This window comes from Bubalus kerabau, chromosome 7 (assembly GCF_029407905.1).
Source record: "Bubalus kerabau isolate K-KA32 ecotype Philippines breed swamp buffalo chromosome 7, PCC_UOA_SB_1v2, whole genome shotgun sequence".
Lineage (NCBI taxonomy): Eukaryota > Metazoa > Chordata > Mammalia > Artiodactyla > Bovidae > Bubalus > Bubalus kerabau.
In genome coordinates, this window is record NC_073630.1 from 112879470 (window position 1) to 112902160 (window position 22691).

The 22691-nt window shown below is 36.4% G+C and overlaps 1 protein-coding gene across 3 annotated transcripts in view; it reads right to left on the minus strand.

The window, feature by feature from the left end:
• The window catches only part of RAB28 (RAB28, member RAS oncogene family), a 98521-nt gene extending 79465 nt beyond the window's left edge, over positions 1-19056 (minus strand). For all 3 annotated transcript variants that reach the window (XM_055589112.1, XM_055589110.1, XM_055589111.1), the window contains exons 1-3: positions 18753-19056; positions 14170-14266; positions 8990-9078 (exon numbers count right to left, since the gene is read on the minus strand). In XM_055589112.1, coding sequence (XP_055445087.1) covers positions 8990-9078; positions 14170-14266; positions 18753-18827 — 261 coding nt within the window. In that variant the 5' untranslated portion in view covers positions 18828-19056. The remainder of the gene's footprint in view (positions 1-8989; positions 9079-14169; positions 14267-18752) is intronic.
• Positions 19057-22691: the final 3635 nt, after the last annotated feature.

The following is a 22691-nucleotide window of genomic DNA, read 5'->3' on the forward strand; positions in this document are numbered from 1 at the left end:
ACATATGAAAGAGCTGCAAGACACACACTCCAACTAAGGAAGAGTTCAAGATGCACAAAAAGACAGGGGAGGGAAAAAAACAAGGACACTAAAAGAATTACATGTCTCTGGCATTTAAAGCTTCAGTAAGCATTAAACACAGACCAACTCCTGGCCAAATTAAGCTAAAACCTCAAGTTAATTAAAAGGCTATTTATTTGCACTCTTATCCTAAAGAAAGGCAATGCCAAAGAATTTTCAAACTACCACACAATTATAGTCATCTCTCATGCTAGCAAAGAAATGATCAAAATTCTCCAAGATCGGCTTCAACATGTGAATTGACAGTATGTGAATTGACAACTTCCAGATGTTCAAGCTGGATTCAGAAAAGGCAGAGGAACCAGAAATCAAATTGCCAACATCTGTCGGATCACAAAAAAAGCAAGAGAAGCCCAGAAAAACACCTACTTCTGCTTTATTGACTATGCCAAAGCCTTTGACTGTGTGGATCACAACAAACTGTGGAAAATTCTTAAAGAGATGGGAATACCAGACCACCTGACCTGCCTCCTGAGAAATCTGCATGCAGGTCAAGAAGCAACAGTTAGAACTGAACATGGAACAACAGACTGGTTCCAAATGGGGAAAGGAGTACATCAAGGCTATATATTATCACCTTGCTTATTTAACTTGTATGCAGAGTACACCATGCGAAATCTTGGGCTGAATGAAGCACAAGCTGGAATCAAGATTGCCAGGTCACATATCAATAACCTCAGATATACAGATGATACCACCCTTATGGCAGAAAATGAAGAGGAACTAAAGAGCCTCTTGATGAAAGTAAAAGAGGAGAGTGAAAAAGCTGGCTTAAAACTCAACATTCAAAAAAACTAAGATCATGGCATCTGGTCCCATCACTTCATGGCAAATATATGGGGAGACAATGGAAACAGTGACAGACTTTATTTTGGGGGGACTCCAAAATCACTGCAGATGGTGACTGCAGCCATGAAATTAAAAGACGCTTGCTCCTTGGAAGAAAAGGTATAACAAAGCTAGACAGCATATTAAAAAGCAGAGACATTACTATATCAACAGAGGTCTGTGTAGTCAAAGCTATGGTTTTTCCAGTAGTCACGTATGGATGTGAGTGTTGGACCATAAAGAAAGCTGAGTGCTGAAGAACTGATGCTTTTGAACTGTGGTGTTGGAGAAGTCTCTTGAGAGTCCCTTGGACTGCAAGGAGATCCAACCAGTCCATCCTAAAGGAAATCAGTCCTGAATATTCATTGGAAGGACTGATGCTGAAGCTGAAACTACAATACTTTGGCCACCAGATACAAAGAACTGACTCACTGGAAAAGACCCTGATGCTGGGAAAGATTGAAGGCAGGAGGAGAAGGGGATGACAGAGGATGAGATGGTTAGATGGCATCACTGACTTGATGGACATGAGTTTGAGCAAGCTCCAGGAGTTGGTGATACACAGGGAAGCTTGGCGTGCTGCAGTCCATGGGTTCGCAAAGAGTAGGACACAACTGCTTGACTGAACTGGATTGAATAGTCCATACATCTTGTCTAGTTTTCAACAAAAAATTAGAAGGCATACTAAAGGGCAGTTTGAAGAGAAAAGCAAGCATGAGAACCAGAGTCAAACATGAGACAGATTTTGGAATGATCAGACCAGGAATTTAAAATAATTGTGAATAATATTTTAAAGACTCTAATGGAAAAGAACGAAAACTGAAAGAACAGGTGAGTAAAGTATACAAAGAGATGGAAACTCTAAAGAATAATTAAAAGGAAATGCAGATATCAAAAATACTGTAACAGAAATAAGACTACTGATGGGCTCATCAGTAGACTAGACACAACCTAGGAAAGAATCAGCAAATTTGAACATAACAGAAACTTACAAAACTGAAATTAAAAGAGAAAAAAGAATGAATAAAATAGAATATCAAAGAACTGTGGGACAACTCTGAATGTGTATCATATGTGGGACAAGAATATCAGAAAAAGAAGATGGAACTTAAGAAATATGTTAAGTAATAATAGCCAAGAAATTGCCAAAATTAGACACGAAACCACAGATCCAAGAATCTCAGAAAACACCAAGTTGGATAAATACAAAAACATCTACACCTAGGCACATCATATACTTAAGACTCCACAAAACAAAAAACAAAGGGAAAATCGTGAGAAAAGGTAGAAGGCGGAAGCTGAGGGGAGTGAGGGAATACCCTATCTGTAGAAGAACAAGGATAAGAATTATACAGAATTTCTCACTTGAAATCACACAAGTAAGGGAAGAATGAAGTGAAATATTTAAAGCACAGAAAGGAAGAAAAGGACCAATCTAAAATTTTAAATGTAAGATTATCTTTCATAAGTAAGGAAGAAAAAAGACTTACTCAGACAAAAATTGAGAGAATTCACAGCCAAAAGACTTGCCTAGGAAGAAATGTTAAAAGAGGTTCTTCAAGAAGAAGGAAATGCTACATGTCAGAAACTCAGTTCCATATAAAGAAAGGAAGCATATCAGAGAAGCAACAAGAAAAGGTAAAATAAAATCATTTATTTGTCTTATTCTTAATTAATCTAAAATATAACTATTTAGTAACAGTAATAATGTATTGAGTGATTATATTATAGCATATGAAATGAAAGACACTGATGTCATCAGGGACAGTAGAGATGAACTGAGAATATTCTTTTATGAAATATTTTATGAACTGCACAGGAAGCAATGTAATATTGTATGAAAGTGGACTTAGATTAGTTTAAAATGTATATTGTGAATGCCAGAGCAATTACTTAAAAAAGAATGCTTAAGTATAATTGACAGGCTAAGAGAAGAGATAAAATGTTCAACTAAAACGAGAAAAGACAGAAAGGAGGGGAGGGAAATAAGCACAAGGTCAGAAAACAAACATGAAAGCTATGAACCCAGCTATGTCAATCAACACTTTAACTGTAAACAGTCTAAATCTACTAATTAAAAGACATTTTCAAGGACACAAACGCTTAAGTCACACAAGGCTGTGACTTAATCATAGGAGTACAGAATGTTTCCCCTCCTCCATACTTCACCACACACCAAAAGGCCTCCAGTATGAGTAGAAGGCTACATTTGAAAGAGCTGCAAGACACAAACTCCAAAAAACCAAGACTCAACTGTATGTTGCCTGTAGGAAGCACACTTTAAATACAAAGATACAGATTAAAAGTTAAGAGATAAAGAAATATCGTGTAACACAAGCAAAAAGAAAGCTGCAGCAGCTATATAAACTTCAGACAAAGCAGACTTCAGAATAAGGGAAATCATGAGGTTTTATAAAGATCAGCATAATGATAAAGGGGTTAATTCTCCAAGAAAACATAAAAATCCTTTGTGTATATACACTTAACAACAGAATATCAAAATATGGAGGCCAAAACTGACAGAACTGTATGGAATTCAAAACCCACAGATCCATTAGTACAGTTGGAGATATCAATACCTCTTTTTCATTAATTGATACACCAAGCAAGCAGAAAGGCAGAAAGTTGACCTGAACAACACTAACAATCAGCTTTATCTAATCGCGTCATTTATAAAACAGTCCATCCAACAGCATTAAAATGTACACTCCTCTCAAGTTTATATGAAACATTCATCAAACATTCACATTCTGGACCATAAAACATACTTAACAAAATTTATAAGAATAGAAATCATACCAAGCATGTTCTTAGATGACAATGGAATTAAACTAGAAATCAATAATAGAAAGATGGCTGGGAAAAGTCAAAATATTTGGAAATTAAACATACTTCTAAATAACACATGGGTCAAAAAAAGAAGTCCCAGGAGACACTTAAAATATCTTACATAAAATACAATCTATCAAAACTTGAAGATACAGCAAAAACAGTGCTTAGAAGAAAGTACAGAGCACTGAATGTGATACATATATCTTGTGACATATATATCTCTTGTGATATATAATCACAAGAAAAAACATCAAAAATCTAAGCTTCCACATTAGGAAACTAAGGGAAAAGAGGAATTTAAACAGCACAAACAGAAGAAAAAATAATAAAAATTAGAGCAAAGATCAATGAAACTGAAAAGATGAAAACAATAGAGAAAATTAACAAAAGCTGATAACCTCTAGCCAGGCTAACCAAAAAGAGAGAGAGAGACTGAGAAAGAGACACAAATTAATGAGGGGTCATTACTGATTCCCATAGACATTAAAAGAATAATGAAGGAATAAAAAAAAAAAGAATAATGAAGGAATAATATGAACAACTTCACGGCCAAAAATTTGAAAACACAGATGAAATGAACCAATCCTCTGAAACACACAAACTGCCAAAACTCATACAAGCTGCCACTGACTCCCAGAGCTTCTACCCACCAGCTTCAGCACACCAAAGCCGGACCTCTAAGTACTCACCTCTTTGGGAGCCTATAATACAAGCACCTCAAAGCCCCAAGTCTCTCACCACATCAATCAATCCAGCCCTCTTCCAGAAAACTATCAGAAAGTACAACTCCCTCAGAAATGTAACACATTTCGGCAACAACTGAAGTCTGAGAAGAATCTCCAGGGAACTGCTGGAAGTAACTGTCTCTTGGAAACCTTGCAGCCATCTAAACCCACCACCATGTCTCATGTCCCTGATACCCTCTTCTATCAAACATCTATCCACCATTTATCCTTCTGCTATTTACATCTTCATCTCTATCCTGCCCTGTGCTTCCTCTTCCTAATTGACCCTCCAAATGCTCCTCCTCTTTCCAAATCTTTCTGCCATGACTTCTGGAAATCACACTCTTAAGTTTAATCAATCCTTCTATATCTTAACAAACTCTTGATAAAAATGTCCTCTATTTTCCATCTTAACTTCACCATTGTCCAAAAAAAAAAAAAAAAAAAACTCTTCTCTTTATAAACCTTAAGACTTTTAGTAGATAACTACATAATATTAGATAGCACTTTGTTTTCATCTGCTTCACTTATGCTATGCTATGCTATGCTATGCTAAGTCACTTCAGTCGTGTCCGACTCTGTGCGACCCCATAGACTCCCCAGGCTCCCCAGGCTCCCACCAGGCTCCCCTGTCCCTGGGATTCTCCAGGCGAGAACACTGGAGTGGGTTGCCATTTCCTTCTACAATGCATGAAAGTGAAAAGTGGAAGGGAAGTTGCTCAGTCGTGTCCAACTCTTAGCGACCCCAAGGATTGCACTTATCACTATACCAAATAAGTATGATGAGTCAGTAAATCAAATGGACACCATTTTCAAAAGAATAATTAATAGCAATCTTGAAATAACAAACACTGTGGCAGCACTTAACAATATTATAAGGTATTTCAAAACTTAGTTCTAAAATTTAACAGATAACAATACAAACAACTTAATGAAAGGTTCCTCACTCCCAAAATGCAGGCATTTTTTCTTGCTCATTTGTACAACAAATAATCTACTTTAGATTTTAATTAAATATAGAAATGAATTACAATAGTCATAACAACATATATTTTACTGTATAAGTACAACCTGTAAGAAGGAACACTAACAGCAAAGAGAACTGTAAATATAATCAGTTACAAGTTGGCAAATATCCAACTGAAAAAACAGTCAAAGTAAAAGACAGCAGAGTGTCAGGGAGTCCAAGCTCGAGATCTGCTGTCTCCCCAGCTGTCATACACGCACCATATCCTTTTGTTGGTGGTTCACAAGGCGGCTCATCTGCATGGGGCAGTGGCTCACACTAGCAGTTGTGTTCTTCTACTCACAAATGCCTACACTTCATTGGGTTTATACTCAGTAGAGCAGTGTTTGCAAACCACTTAGATTCCAGGGCAGAAAGAGCTACAAAAAAGAAACATCCAGTCCTTCTGTGAGGTTTGTTATTAGCCTCTGTTAGCCACAGGTTACACGGCACTAAACACTATGTGCTGTGTGTTTGCTTGCAACCACTATGAAAAATAGCCTATAACATCTTTCTGAAGACTCCTAGAAAATTTTAAGTTAATTTAAAATCAGGGAATTTAACTGGGACATACAATTCTTAGAACTAGTTTTTGACAAAATACCTCACGAGTTCTTTCTTGGATGTCAATTCGATTTTGTTTTAACCAACACTATTCAATATACTATCATTAAAATTCAATGCTACTGGTTGAGAAAAAGTAAAGACAGTAAAAAGTGAAGAAGGTAAAACAATCAGTTTGATTTGAATCTAAGTTAGTTCCTAGCCTACAAATAAACTTCTTCCTGGATGATAAAAAATGCTTTAAAAAAAACAGATTCATAGCTTAATAACCCAATTATATTTAATTCTTTCCATACACATTACCTAAGTTAGAGAACCTAGAACATAATCCTAAATAATACATTATACTGATGTCCTCAAAATAGCTTGTCAAAACATTTCTCAAAGATTTCTACCCTTTAGCATGTGCACAAAAATCTGAAGTATTCATTAGATGGGTAATATACAGGATCTACAATGATTCTAAACACAAATCTATTTTGAAGACTAGTTATATAATTATATAACATTATTAAACACTATTAAAATGTTTATGAAAGCATTGTTTTTAAAAGTAACATTTCCCCCAATTTATAGTAAAGAACTATAGTCAGAGCTTCTCTGGTCTGTGTAAAAAAGTTTACATATATTTTAACAAAAGAAACTACTGTACTTTATTGTATTTTTATATAGCATTTAACTTAGAATCTCTGGAAAGCAGAAAAAATTTATGACAATTCATTTTATCATCTCAGAATTCCTACTTTCCTGGAATGATTTCATGAAAAAGTTCATGTACTTCCTAGAAATACTTTACTGCATTGTTTTAATAAACCAAGGTATATGCTTTACAGAGATTATAATATATAAACAATGTAAGGCACTGTCAAAAAAGAAAATCAACAAGTACCTTCAAAATAGAAATCTCATGTAACATTCTCTTTCTCCCAAAATATGAATTACATTAGAAATGAATACAGACATTTTATTAAACTCAACTATTCTCAAAGATGATGGAGTTTTTAAAATTTCTACAAATTTGCCCATTAATGTCTGCTGACTTTTAACAGCTACATGATAGCATAAAACACACACTGTAAAGAACTATAAAGATTTGAGGGGATGGTCACACAGCATTGTACATGTACTAAATATCACTGGTTATACACTTTGAAAATGTTTGTTTTTATACTATGTGAATTTCATACCAATATTAATTTTATATAACAATTTTATAATATTAATAAACTTTAAATTCCTATAAATCAAATTACAAATTTGATAAATTTTGTTTTAACCAACACTAAATATATCAAATTTTTTAATGATTTGGAGTAAGGTAAAATTAAGCGAGTCTAATCCACACACATTATATTCCCCTAATTTTTAAATGAAAAAAAAATTATTAATTGAATGTTATATTATTTACTCTGAGATGCATAAAAACTTTCCATTCACCACTAATTCTAGATATATCTATGAACCATAAAAAGTTATTCTATTTTACATTCAGAGTCAAATATCATTAGAAGCTTGACTAATCTAGTTCTCATTTTTTTAAATCAAATATGTATCTATGTAGATAGATTTTAATGGATCAAAGTGAAAAGAAACTGTCATTTTTCAAACCCTAGTTTACCAACTAGGTGAATGAAACAAGGACTGTGGCTTTCCACAAACCTCTGCCCAATAATTTTTCTTTACCTTACTATCTACTTTAAACATAACCAGTTTAAAATAGAAAGAAACAACAATAAAAAAAGCCAGACACAAAAACTTGAGACATATTTTTTAAGAGGAAAATGAACAGGCATAAAATATTAAGTCATATGGTCACAGGTGAAATTTTTTCCAGGAGACAAAGAACATGTAGAAGAGAAGGCGAAGGGGAGTCCTAAAAGCCTAATCTATATGTCAACAACGCAAACACACGGCTCGAGGGGCTTCAGACATGGTCAAGAACCATGCGAGCCTCAGCCTTCTCTGCATATTTTAGAAGGTAACTCAGAATCTATTTTCCATCCAAAATTAAGGCAATGGTATTTGTTATGGATCAAACTTCATATAGAAGAGTGCTTAAAACTCTGCCTTTATTTTCTAGATTCATTTTTTTATGAGCAACACAGTTCCTCAAAACCAAGTTATGATTCTCCACTTAAAGCATCAAACTCCAACAAGGAACTAAATGAGGATCATGAATATTACCCCCAACACCTCACGATGAAATGAAAGATACACACCAACTCAAAGTGGAGAAAGAGCAAAAACACAGCATGTCAATAATTAAGTACATTAATTACTATGTATATTTTCTATTAGCATAATTTAATTTAAAAATCTATATATCTATATAAGCTCATGTTGCCAAAGATTTTTTGTTATATAATTATTCAAGTAGTTTTCCTTTCTCTACATAGACTTTCTTCTGAAAACACACTACACATGACTGTCATGTTAAAAAACTTCATATATAGTCATACTTAGTTTTCTGATATAACATATCTATTAAATCTGAACACTTATAAATATTTAATAAACTAATTCATAGCATAAAAAATATATACATATATATGTTTTTGTCCTTACAATTTAAAATGAAATTAAATTTTCCTAATAATTTTCATTCAATTTATATATTCTGTAAGTGGTGAACGTGACCAAAATCAGTTACTACATATCAAAATATCATTTATTACTACATATATTAAACTTCTGACAGTAATATTAGTAATACAAGTAGCATATGAAAGCTATTAAGATTTACCCAGTTCCCTGACCCAAATCATTCCAAACACGACTTTGAGGGACGATGAAATAAAAGGATTAGCACAAATGTAAAATCCGGCTCCCTACATATGATATAAAAATCAAGGTAGAAAGAGCCTATGTGTGTGTGGTCTGTGTATGTACCTGTCTATGTGCTTGTAAGCTGAGTATATTCAGTATTGGAATAATCATAAAATTCATTTCATACCTGTGCTCCATAGATATATTTATCCAACATCTTGCCTCCTATTGTCTGCCCTCCTATGTCCCAAACTTGAAGAGTAACATTCAAGCTTCCTAGAATATAAAACGGAATATAAAAATGAGAAAAACAGGAACAATATAACAACTGAATACAGTTTCACAGAACATTAAGTCACAGTGATAAACTCTGAACCTAATGTGCATGTTTATTCCGCATGTTCACATAAGTGGAATTGTGAAATAATGCTGTCAAAAGAGATTAACAGTGGGGAATTTAGGTTTACACTTTACCCCAGTTCCATGCAACCACATTTATAATCACCTTCAAAACAAAAGAAAATAAATAAAGTTCTAATTCACAAACATCTTAGACCTTAAATTTATTTTCTTATACAGAGACTAAAACAATAAAGCACTTGAGTGTGGAGTAAGATATATAATTTAAAAATTAAAATTGAACTTTACCTTATTGCATATAATGAATTTTGCTGTAACTTCTAAACTCTACAGGTTCTAAATAAAACTCACAAATTACCAACACACTACAAAAATGGTCTCAAGGTTTCAATTCGAATGAAGTTTTAAATTTGAATGTCAGTTACTATATATGATAGTGAACATAATTTTAAAATTACATGTTTTCAAATTTAACTTATAAAATATAAACATTTTGACAGCCATATTCACTACTGATGTAGGATATATACCCAAGATATCACAAATTATTATGATGCATTTATATCTGTTCAAAGCATTACACTGAAACTAATTATAATATGTGCTTCAAAGCCCTCATAAAATAGAGTAAATCTATTTGATGATTTCACAAATCTCTTCCCCATACAAACATTATAAAAGCATTCTAAATTACTAAAAGGCAATCTTTAAAATTCTTTCATCCATTTTGTAAAATATTTATTGATAAAAAATTTATAAGACATTATTCTCTATTATCAATGCAATTAGTGACTAGACAACAAAATTTAAAGACCAAGTTCAATATGCTTTGTATTTTAACATTTCAGACTGTTTCTCCTAATAAAATTATGCTGTTTTCTCCAAAGGTGCACAGAATTTTAATCAGCATCTTCAAAAGGAGCTCCCACACCAAAAATGTATCTTTCTGAATGATTTGCCAATCAGGAAAACTCAAAATCTTAGATACTAAAAGACGTCTCACTTCAAAAACAAACCAAAAAATGTTACATAGATATGAATTTTTATACCAATGCAAAACACTAAAATTGGAGAATGTTAGTCACACCATTCAACTTAGCAACTGGAAAGAAAGTACAACACTAGATTAACCAGTCAACTTTTACCCTTAACTCTAAGTTTTGTAGGGTCTGTATTACAATCTTTCCATTATCTGAGATAGTTCTGTTCCATCTGCCAACCTGCAGGATTTACATGAGGAACTTCCATTAGCATTAATGAGAGCTACTGAAGTTTATCACCCGTCATCTTTCCCACATATACACACTTTCAACACTCACAGAGTACTGACTGAAGTGTTCTTAGAATTCTACAAATACAAAAACCAAACGTTACAGACGAAGACTCACCCAACAACTTGTATAAAGCCAGTATCTTAAAAATCTAAATTTTTAAGAAATTTTAAGAAAATTTAATTAAGAAAATTAAATTCTAGAAAATTAAGAAATCTAAATTCAAAATTCACTGTCCTACAATGCTGTCTCAAATTAAGCAGGGGAGAAAGGGCTAGCTGACACCAGAAGAATGTCATATAGTTTCAGGGGCCTCTAGATAAACAGGCAGTACTCTATTCATTTTACTAACAAGACTCTTAAGTTAAATGTTTACTTCAAAAACCAGTCCTCAACAGTGTTAACTTTTTAAAGATTTTAGGTAAACTTAATAAAGGGCATTTAATACCATTTTCTTCAAGGTCAATAAACTTAACTTCATATCAAGAAAAATGAAGCTTTTTTTCTTTACATTCTGATATTTAGACCCTATCCTATCTATAACTTTAGAAGTATCATCTTCACTACATACTCAAAATTCTGACAACATAATTTCAAGACTTAAAATCATTTATTCAACTATCTCCCACCTGAGAGGTTTATATTCCTGTATTGAAGGAATATTTGTTAAATCCATACCTTTCCAAATAAACACTATTTGTTGTTCTTGGCTTGTTTTTCTTTAATATACATATTCTAGTGCCTCAGATAAAAATAGCTGTGTATTACTAATAACCCACTAATATACAATGTTAACCAAAAAACAAACAACTTTTCTTGTTACAGCTTCAACAAATGATATTAACTTCATGGTTATTTCATGTATCAAGAAATGTATTTTCAACTTCCACATTTGAATTTTAGGCTTATTAACACATAAATCAGAGTTCCTCCTAATTGAGAAACAAAATAATACAGAATTCAAATTAATATTCCCTTTAGTTCTAACAAGAAAAAACATATTAAGTCTTCTAGTATACTTTCAATGTGACAAGCCTATAAAACTAAGAATTTGCAAATAATCAACATTGCAAAATTTTTAAAAACCAAGAATCCATTAAAATAAATTTCTAACTAATAAAGAATGTTAAGGAGGAAACTGTCAGCAATCTAATCCTAAATGCAAAATGCTACTCCTGCTCCTCTGTAAGAAATGACATTTAACTAGGGAAAAAAATAAATAAATGAGGTGACAAAATACAGGTAAGTTGCTCTTGGTATGAATCAAAGCCACCAAGAGGATTCAACAGTGACCTTGTAGAAGTACACTTGGTGCCTTGGTTAACCTTACTTAAAGTGCTGCACAGTCAAGATGGAACTAAAAACACAAGTCTGCCCACTTCTTGTACTAAAGACTTAGAAATCCTTTTCACAGTAGAACGCTGTTTACTGGACTGTACCCACAAGCTTCCTGAAAGTATTTTGACTAAGGCTCTTAAGAAGCTCTATCAGCAGAATCTCTGACTAACAGATACACTATTTTAAGCAGTAAAATCTGCACAGTGGTTGCATCCAGACTATACAGCATACCAGATCATGAAATATACTAACACGGATGAGTATTTGCAAAGTAATGACCTTGAAAACTTGCATGAAGAGAATGTCAGTAGATGGACAGGAGGTATTATACCTCTAACGAACCAAATGGATAGAAGACTCACTAGAATGCTAACAAATACTAGATTTGCCTCCTGTGCTGCTATACCATAAATTTAATAATGCTGCCTATAATGTTTCAGTAAATGATACATATATTAATCACTGGGCATAATGAATTAAAATTAAACTATACAAAGGGTATACTATAAACCTTTAATTTATTCATCTTATTTCTTAATATATCTATTAATATCAAATCAAGCTACAACTTTTTCCTACTAATATTTATACAATAATTTTAAATCCACTAACAGAATAAAACCAACTGCTTTTATATAAAAAAAATTTTTTTTCTGGAACTCTGCCCATCAAAATAAAAGCTTCAATCAGGAAAATTAAAACATATATTCAATAAGAGTATGCATTTCCTAGTGTCAACCTAAGTACTTTCTACTCTAAAATATATTATAAATTTGGATTTCAAAAATAACAAATACTTTTTACAAAGTCATCAAAATTCAAAAATGGCTGGTATTGTGCAAAGAACTAGAAATCATCATGTATTACACATATAAAATGTTTAGAATCAGCATTAAAATGTTTTTAATGTCTGAATAGGTGCTTGCTCCTTTACTTAAGTCTTTGAACTCAAAAATCAGAAAAATTAAACAATATTCATAATACAGAAAGTTACTGCTTCTGCTAAGCACTGAAACAAAACAGTAATTACATACATACTGAGGTTCTCTGTGTACAGCTGGCATCTCTGAAGAAACTGTTGTAAAATAAGTTTTCAGTAAATATATTATCTGATTTCTACATGTATTCTGCTAGTGATTGGGGTAAATATTCTATTTATATCAGCATTAACCTAACCATAAGCTAATAATAAAAAGGAGATTTTCAGTTTTTAATACATACAAAAATGCAAATGAAACAAAATACACACATGTTTCTCATTAAACCTCTTTCTGAACAATAACTTAGTAATGGATAATTGGAATTCGTTTCTGAAGCTATATCTTCTTCTTATCTATTTTTCATTGGTAGTCGAGTAACAACCATCAAAATATAACAGAGTATATTACTAGTGAGATATGCAGAATATGTTCAATTACCAAGAGTTTTCATTAGCTGTTCTAAAACATTCATAGAGAGTTGTCTGATAGATGTATTTGAAAGACTAATATATTTCAATAATATTAGAATTTATTAAACCCCTTCCCACTATATCACTCACGTTCCAGTATATGAATCTGACACTACACTTGCAACTCTTTTTATTCACATGTGTTTCCTCAGAGAGGAGAGAGATGGACTGGTTTATGAAGTCAATCAAGACAAACTGCTTTTAATAAAATACTTTAAACACATAATTTAAGCACAAGTGAATGGACAGAGCATTTTAAAGCCCCAATTGTTCAGAAACTAACTTAAAACAGAAACCACTCTTTTTTTGTTATTATTTCCCTGTATTTCCCACAAAATGTGCTGCAACTGGCATCTAAATAGTTTCTTTGCATGGTGAACTGAAACATCTTGAATGCTCAAACTGTATTTTTATGAGTGCCTAGGGACCCTAAATTTTAGTGGTCTATTAAATGCCAGCAATTTCATGCTGCCTTGCATAAAACAGCATTCACATATTAGAGCACAGAAGTTCCATAGCTACATTATACTTCTGTTCCAACTTTCTCTCAAACAAAAAACTGAAGCAGAGGCTAATCAAAATAACATTTAAAAAAATAATCCTTTCCAGTCTTCTCACATTTAGTTTATACAATATCTGTTGATAATTATATGGCATTTGATTTTGTTTTTAAGGTTAGAATTTTATAAGCAACTATTGTTTATCCTCAAAAAATCTGCAACGGTCAAAAACAGTGTAGAGTGGGGAGTATATAAACTTTTTCCTTACACACATGAACAGTATGTCTTCACGATAGATGCTGATGAAAGAACCTCCCTAAGACACATTTACTGATTACATATATTTTCACACAGAAACAGTACCCAAATGTTACACATTTCTGCTTATGTCTCTTATCGTCAGATGTGAATGAACAACTTTCTATGTTAAGACATTTTAGTCTCTTACCTGGCAATGTTATTCTTCTCAAAAAGAAATCCAATCCTATAGTTTGTTTGTACTGTTTCCCAAAAGTTTCTTGAGCAAAACAGGTAGCTAAGGAGGTCTAAAAATTGATGCACAGAATATCAAAATTAATATCTTTGGCTTTAGAAACGTAAACAAAATCACTACTATATCTTATTAAGTAATCTTAATATTTATACTCCAATTATACCAACAAGCAACTTTAAGCAGTTCTAATCAATTACAAGGGGAAGAGGGACTTTTCATTCCACCAGGTACATTTCACTTGCCAACCAGCTATCAGTGGCAACAACACACTAATCAGCTAAATCTCTCTAAATCTCTTTATATCTCCTGACTGTCAACCTCCTATTCCTTGCTAGAAATTACAATTTCTATTTATCAACAGAAAAAACTAAAACAACATGAGTAAAGATCTGAATTTTATATGCCCCTATATATCAGCTCAACACAACTTTCACAGATGTTTCATTTCTGAGGTCAAACATCTGCGTAGTTTGTATCCTCAGCTAATAAGAAGTAAAGCTAATTAAGGAAAGGAGAACCTGTTTATACAATTTCTTCTTTACCCTAAGAAATGTGTCTAATTTTTCTCTGCATTAAAAATGGTAAATGAAAATGATTCTATAGAACTGATAGTATTTATCTTTTAAATTAAGAAACTGAAATTTTTAAGATTAATATTAAGCAGGCAAAAATAAATATATTCCATTCAAAAACTAGAAAGCTTAACAGTCACAAGAATATTATAACTAGAACAAATATATATCTACATTTTTAAAATAATAATTCAAAGTTACACTCAAAACTCTAGTTTCTTTACAGAACCATTTCTTACCAATGCAAACAAATAATTAATCATTCTAGTGAAATAACTCAAAAGCTCCTTAAACATTTGTAATGCACTATTTATTTATAAACATCCCCTAAAAGAAGAGAAAGGGAGCGTCATTAAGCTTTTCTGCTCTTCAAAACAGATTCTCAAAGTTAAAGAATAACCCTTTTTTATTTTAAAAGTAAAATCAGATGTCAACTCCTAAAATAATGAAATCTCAAATTTGCAAGATAGCTTATTATAATTATGACGTAAGTGCAAAAGAAAACTGGGCCAAACTTTCTTTCAAAAAAACCCTAAAATTCCTTTGACATAAGAATCATATTTTTCAGATAAATGAAAATTTGCACACACTAATTCCAATTCATCTAATATTTAAATAATCAGCATTTGTAAGAAACTGCTAAAATATTTGGTCAAATATATACTGAGCACCATAAGAAAGATGTTCTGCTACACTCTGAGAAATAAACTCACTACACCAAAATGAAAATTCATTTGGCTTCCTTGATAACATAAAAACTGAGAGATCAGAAGAAAAAAAAAGTAAGCATTCCTTTTTAAAGCCTTTTTTTATTTAGCCTTGTTTATGCCAGTGAACTCATTTAACTTAGAGCACAAAACTATGAAGAGGCTAAGGGTTCTAAAGAAAATAATTAACACTACTTATACTATTACAGATATTTCAAAATGTTTAATATATGGATGGTTGAAACACTTTCATAAGTCTAAGAGAAATCCAAAGCACATGTAACTTTAGCAGAGTGTTTCTTTTCCTAAAAATAGGACTTCTGGATTTTGAAAGCCCTACCCTCCCACTTTTGAGATATATAAAACTAGAATTTTCTATTGGAATAAAGTATGACTTGTCAAAAGTATAGCTCATTAGGAACAACGAATATTAAAATGGGTTCTTACATCATCTCCAGACATCTTACTACAAAAATTAAAGAGGAGCATCTGAATCAGCAGGAAAGAGGCAATTTCTCTCCAATTATCTAGATATTATGCTATCTGTCTCATTTGATAATTTCTCAGAAGTCATTGTAGAAATACCTTTCTTAAACAATTATGAAGTGAGCAACCATCTATCAAATCTGATTCATCATAGTTTTTTTTGTTTGTTTGGTGAACTTTTGCTAACAATTTTTAACCATACTACCTTTACTAATACTGAAAAGACACCATAAAAGGATATTTTGCCTCAAAAAAAAAATCTTAATATATAATAAAATTCAAAGTATGAATCAAAGGAATCAAAACAGGAAAGAAATAGAAAAATGTGTTAATGGAAGGAGGTGCTAAACTTCTCTTGCATAAACTGTTAGTGGTCATCGCAATACTCTATTGCTTTTGTAAGGGTGTATAAATATGTCCTGATTAGAACTAGCCAAAAAAAAAAAAAAAAACCGATGCCTAAAAACGGACTGGAGTTAAATCAGGATACAAGTAAGAATGAAAGAGAGGCTGAATTCATAAAAGAAAAAGACGGCAAAAGAAACAGAATGGGAATCAGTAGCTGCCAATAATCTGAAACCTGAATATGGCATGGAAAAAAATAGCAGCTTGACATATGAACAATGAAAAAAGCTAAGATGTCTGATGCTGGCATCCAGAAATTTCTGGGAGAAAAAACATCTTTACAATTTTAAAACAGATGAGTCAACATGACAAAGACTAAAAGAACACCAGTATCCTTTGGAGCAGAATAGCATCCCTAATTCCATAATACAGAATGAAAAAAATACACTTTGTCACATATTAGACAGAATTTTAGATATGAAAAGTCATAATTATTCACACTAAATTAGCAAAAAGAGGACAATACATGACAGGCTAGACAAAAAACCTAGGTAGAAAGTTATGAACAGATTTCAATTGAGAAATACATGCATGATAACAAATGAGTACTAGGAGAAAAAATAAACAAAAATTTAAAGAATTATGACAGAATACAGGATAATGGACAACTTTTGTTATTTTTTTTTGAGGTATATTAGTATTATAGTCATTATCATTTTAAACAGGAAATAAATTTTTATGAGTGGAGGATAAAGATTTGGAAAGTGAAAAATTAGAAGGCATTCAAAAGAAAATACGAATGATGAGAAAAACTATTAAAAATAGAACTTAAAGTCTTTATTGTGTTAGAAACAATGCTGACTTATTTAAAACAATTCATCCACTCAAAAACTTGTTATAAACGTACAAAAAGTCATATAATACTTGACTAAGAAAAGTGATCCCAAGTTCTTTTCTTCCTCAAAATGTTTAAAAGTAATCAGAGAATATTGAACTGTTTATTCTCAACAGTAAAAATCAGTAACAAAGTATCACGGATGGCAAGAAAGAAATGAACAGAATTCTCCAAACTCTGCCTATGAATGACACCTTTCCCTAGGAACTGAAATCTCAGCACGAAAGAAGCGAACAGCTGTGCAGTGCCAACTGCCAAGGGAAGAGGTATCGAGCAATGGTTACCACAGAAACCAGCATCCAAACTACACCAGGCACACGGAAACATCGAGTGGAAAACAGAACACTGGTAACAATAATAAACCCGCGTTTCTGGAGCTTCTGGTTGGGAAAAGGGACGGGAGAAGAAAGGAGACAAACTTTAGCAGTATGACCAGAGACAGCGTTGGCGCCAGTGACAGAAGCGACAGGTGTGAAGGCTCCCTGGGCAGAGGCTCTGCTCCTTGTTTGGGGGGCGGGGCGGATCCAGAATCCTTCAAGATCTTACCAATGGTCTTCAAAGAGCAAGGACCGGGCAATGTCTGCTCCATTTCAGGAGCTCCACAACTCTCGGTTAAAGACCCTTGCCTCGGAGGTAAAGGGGACTGGCGGCCAGATATTCTCACGCACTCACTTCATTCAATCAACTGTCATCACAGGACAGATTTTAAGGCAAGGATGCCATCTGTCATGCCGGCAGCCCTGCCCTCAGCACCCAGGCTATAAGAAGAGCTCGAGAGATATTTATTGAATGAATGTTTGCGTTGACAGGTGCTGTGCTGGGGAACAGAGATGAACAGGTATGATGCTCTAACACAGAAACTAACGTTTAGTCCGTCCACTCAGTGTGCAGCAAGCTGCATGTAGATGTTTACATTTACTGTGGATTCGTACACTTCACCCCTCCGAAACGACCCCTGTCAACATACCCATCCTACAGATGAAGCACAAATAGGGACAGCAATTTGCCCTCCAGTGACTCGACCAGTAAAGTGACGGGAGCCCCAACTGTCTCACCCAGGGAGCCTGATTCCAGAATCAAGCTCTTGGAAGCTCCCAGTGCAGCGGAGGCATCAGAAACGGTAAACGGGGTTGGGGGAAGGCGCAAAGTGTGACCTGGACTAAAGGAAAAACAGGTAAGATGTTTTGGCAAATCACTGCTAGTCCTCAGAGGCGAGAAGCTGGAAAGCTTCCCAGTGAGGCGATGCTGGCTCAGGTCTTGAAGAGAAGCAGGAGTTCGCGATCCAGGCAGGGATTAGGAAATGACTTTTTTTTTTTTTTTAAAGGGAGCTGGACAGCTCTCGTCGGACTTCAAGCGTCTAATTTGTGTCGGGCCCCAAGCCACCTCCTGGCGGGCCTGAGCCCAGACGCCCAGGCACTCGCGGAAATAAGGCGACGCCCGGGGGGACGGGGAGGAGGAGGAGGTTTGAAGGGCGCCGGGGCCGCGCCGGGATTCCTTGCAGGCCTGGCACGGCGGGCGCACCAGAGGACTGACCTTCCCGGAGGTGCCGTCCCCCAGCACGACGATTTTCAGTTGCCGGTCCAGGCTCTCCTCCTCAGAGTCCGACATGGTGTCCCAGGAACGAGGCCCGCCTACCCTCCCTCCCACCGACCCCACCCCCGCGAAATAGAAGAAAGGGAAGGAGGGGAATCTCCGGGGGCGGGGGAGAGGAGGAACGCCGGCAGCGGGGACAGGACTCCCCCCACCCCCGGCCCCGGTGTCTCAGAGGCCACTGGAGGTATCCTGGAAGAATCACTCGCCGGCCGCCATCTTGCCCGCCGCCCCGCCCCTTGAGCCCGGCCCCGCCCCCCCAGCGCCGCGCGCTATGTCGGGCGCACAGCCCCGCCTCCACCGCGCGCTACGTCGGGCGCGCGGCCCCGCCTCTGAGCCAACCCGAGCAGACCGCGAGCCTCCCTGGCGGGCCGGCCCAAGTGCCGGCCTGGGCCGAGGGGGCCTTTGAACCGAGCGGGCAAGACGCGTCACTACCCCTCGCACGGACCGTTAGCAAGATGAAGAATAAAAAAAAAGAGTATACTTTAAACTAGGCAGAAAAAACAGGAGCAAAGTAGCGCATAGACGTTCTGTGAAATCCCCCTGTTTCCATCATCTCCCCCTGTGGAGATCCCTGAAGCGAATGGTTTAGCCTGACTAGGCGGGTGGGCGGGTGACACCGAGGCTGCTCTCCGCGGTTGCCTTGGGAGTTCCGACCCGGAGACGAGGCAGCGGGGCGGGGCCTGTCTCTGGGCGCCCGGGACGCCGGTTGCCAGGAGGAGCGCGCGCAGGGGAGGAGGGGCCTCGCGGCTGGGTGGGTCCTGAGGGTCGCGCGCCCGGAAGAACTGCAGTACCGCCGAGGAGCAAGCGATGGCTAAGAAAGTGTAACTGCCGCGGGGTGATGCTGCAACGGTGAAATGTCGGCTTGGCGCAGCCTTCTCGTTTTTTACTCCTCTCAGATCCTGCGTTTTCTTAGCCAAACGGCGGAATCCGATGGTTCCTTCACGAAGTGCTTAAGCTGGAGCCGCAGTTCTCAAAGTGTGGTCCAAGGTACCCTGCGGGGTCCCAATAAAGTCGAAACTACTTTCCTAATAATTAATTTTTCTTTCCTTTTTCACGTTCATGCGCTCACAAATATACCTAGAAGTTTTCCAGAGGATGCATAATCTGTATGGCATCACCACTGAGAGCTAAAGGGGCAAATGTTTCTTGGTACCCATTTCAATGTAATAATGAGAATTATAGCAACATAAAAACTCTTTGGGGGTCCACAATAATTCTTAAGAGTGTAAAGGGAGGCCTTGAACCCTAAAATTTTGATAACTGCTATTCTGGATGATCTCAGTCCAGTAGGGTAGGTAAAAAACATAATTGAACTTTTCAACATAGATAAATTACACAATATTAATGCCGGCCTACTCTGTCTCCTTGTTAATTACTTTTAATGGATTATCAGGTTCACTCCTCATGGGAGCCCTATTAATTAGGTAGAATTATCTCATTTTACAAATTAGGAAGCTTAAATCACAAAAAGCTTAGCTCAGAGGCAGTAGTTCTCAAAGAATATGGGAATTCAAATGGGAAAGCAGTAAAGAGTAAGGAAGTACTCATGCTGGCAGCCGAACTGAAGTTCTAATCACAGACCCTCACTCACTAGAGGTGTAACTTTGAGCCTCAATTTCCTTATCTATAAAAGAGAGGCACCGCTTTTTTCATAGGGTTGAGAATTAAAGTAACCACTGCAAAGTAACATAGTACAATGGCTAGCATATAATAAGCACTCAGTACTAATGGGTATCACCCTCCTGGACATCATTAGATATAGTCCATATTGACGCATCACTGCTTTCTACTTGTGTTACCTTAAACCCAGGGCTCCAATGTAGAGTCTCTGTCCCTTAACCCGTAGATAGAGCCATCCACAATAGTCACTACCCAGTTGCTATTAGTCCCCAACTCTTTCCCTTCTCTGCTCCACCATCATCACTACCAACTGTCTACATCACTAGATGTGTTCATAAAAATTAGGAGAAAAAGTTAAGTGCCATGCCATATAGGCATGGCATGAAGCTCAGTCAAAAAATTAAATACTTAGGTGTACATAAAATTTTAAATACTCATGTGGCAAAAAATACCATTAGGATCATATAAGCTTCCACAAAAAAAAAAAAAAAAAAGATTAGATGAGGAAAATTAGAAAAGTTATACATATTTTAAATCTATTTGACAGTATCAGAGAATTACCAAGTTATGACATGGGTAATTATGGAGCTCAGAGGAGGGAAGCTCAAAGATCAAAAACAAGCATTGAGGCCCACTCTCCCCTGCTGATTCAAGACTAGAGTCAAGGAGGTACCTGCTGATTCAAGACTAGAGTCAAGAGAGAGAATAAATAGCACTTTAACAGTCTCATAGAGCTTGGAGAAGGGGCAAACAGTGAAGGTCAGGACTTCCCTGGTGGTCCAGGAGTTAAAACCCACCTTCCAATACAGAGCACCTGGGTTCAATCCCTGGTCAGGGAACTAAGATCCCACATGCCACAGTGCAACTAAGTGTACCACAACTACTGAGTTTGCATGCTCTAGAGCCTGTGCTCCACAAGAGAAGCCAGCATGCCACAACTAGAGAAAAGCCCATAACGAGGAGACAGCACACTGCAATGAAGACTCAGCACAGTCAAATTTTAAAAAAATAAACAATGAGGACTTCCCTCGTGGCAAAACTGATTAAGAATCTACCTGCCAATGCAGGGGACATGGGTTCAGTCCCTGGGGCAAGAAGATTCCACATGCCTCAGAGCAGCTAAGCCTGCGCAGCACAACCACTGAAGCCCACCACCCTACGGTCAGTGAGCCACAACTACTGAGCCCGGTGCTACATCGACTCAAGTGCAAGCACCCAGAGCCTGTGCACCACAAGAGAAGCCACCTCAGTGAGAAGCCCTTGCACGACAAGAAGAGTAGACCCCACTCACCAGCAAATAGAGAAAGCCCTCACAAAGCAATGAAGACCCCATGCAACCAAAACTAAATAAATTAATTAAAATTGTAAAATAGAAACAGTGAAGCTCAAGGCACATCAAAAGGAGGAACATTTGTAAACCATTCCCCATTTTTCAGGTTAAGAAGTTCCTGAAAAGCTATATCTTAAGAGTTAGGGTGGATGAAGTGGAAATAGATCACCTCCACAGAAACTGAAGCCAATTTTTGTGTTACCTCAATTCCTCATTCGGAGAAGGCAATGGCAACGCACTCCAGTACTCGTGCCTGGAAAAGCCCATGGATGGAGGAGCCTGGTGGGCTGCAGTCCATGGGGTCGCGAAGAGTCAAGAACTGAGCGACTTCACTTTCACTTTTCACTTTCATGCATTGGAGAAGGAAATGGCAACACACTCCAGTGTTCTTGCCTGGAGAATCCCAGGGACGGGGGGAGCCTGGTGGGCTGCTGTCTTTGGGGCTGCACAGAGTCGGACACGACTGAAGTGACTTAGCAGCAGCAATTCCTCATTGAACTGAGATCCTGAGTACTAGAAACAAAGCTCTATTCTCTGTGTGTGTGTTAGTTGCTTAGTCGTGTCCAACTCTGCAACCCCATAGACTGCAACCCCACCAGGCCCCTCTGTCCATGGGATTTGCCGGGCAAGAACACTGGAGTGAGTTGCCATTTCCTTCTCCAAAAGAAACTATAGAAAGAAAGAAAGTGAAGTCCCTCAGTCGTATCTGACTCTTTGTGATCCCATGGACTGTAGCCTACCAGGCTCCTCCATCCATGGAATTTTCCAGCAAGAGTACTGGAGTGGGTTGCCATTTCCTTCTCCAGGGGATCTTCCCGACCCAGGGATTGAACCCGGGTCTCCTGCATTGTAGGCAGACGCTTTACCATCTGAGCCACCAGGGAAGGCTAGACACAGTTGAAGAGAGAAATAATAAGGCAAAAGATAAC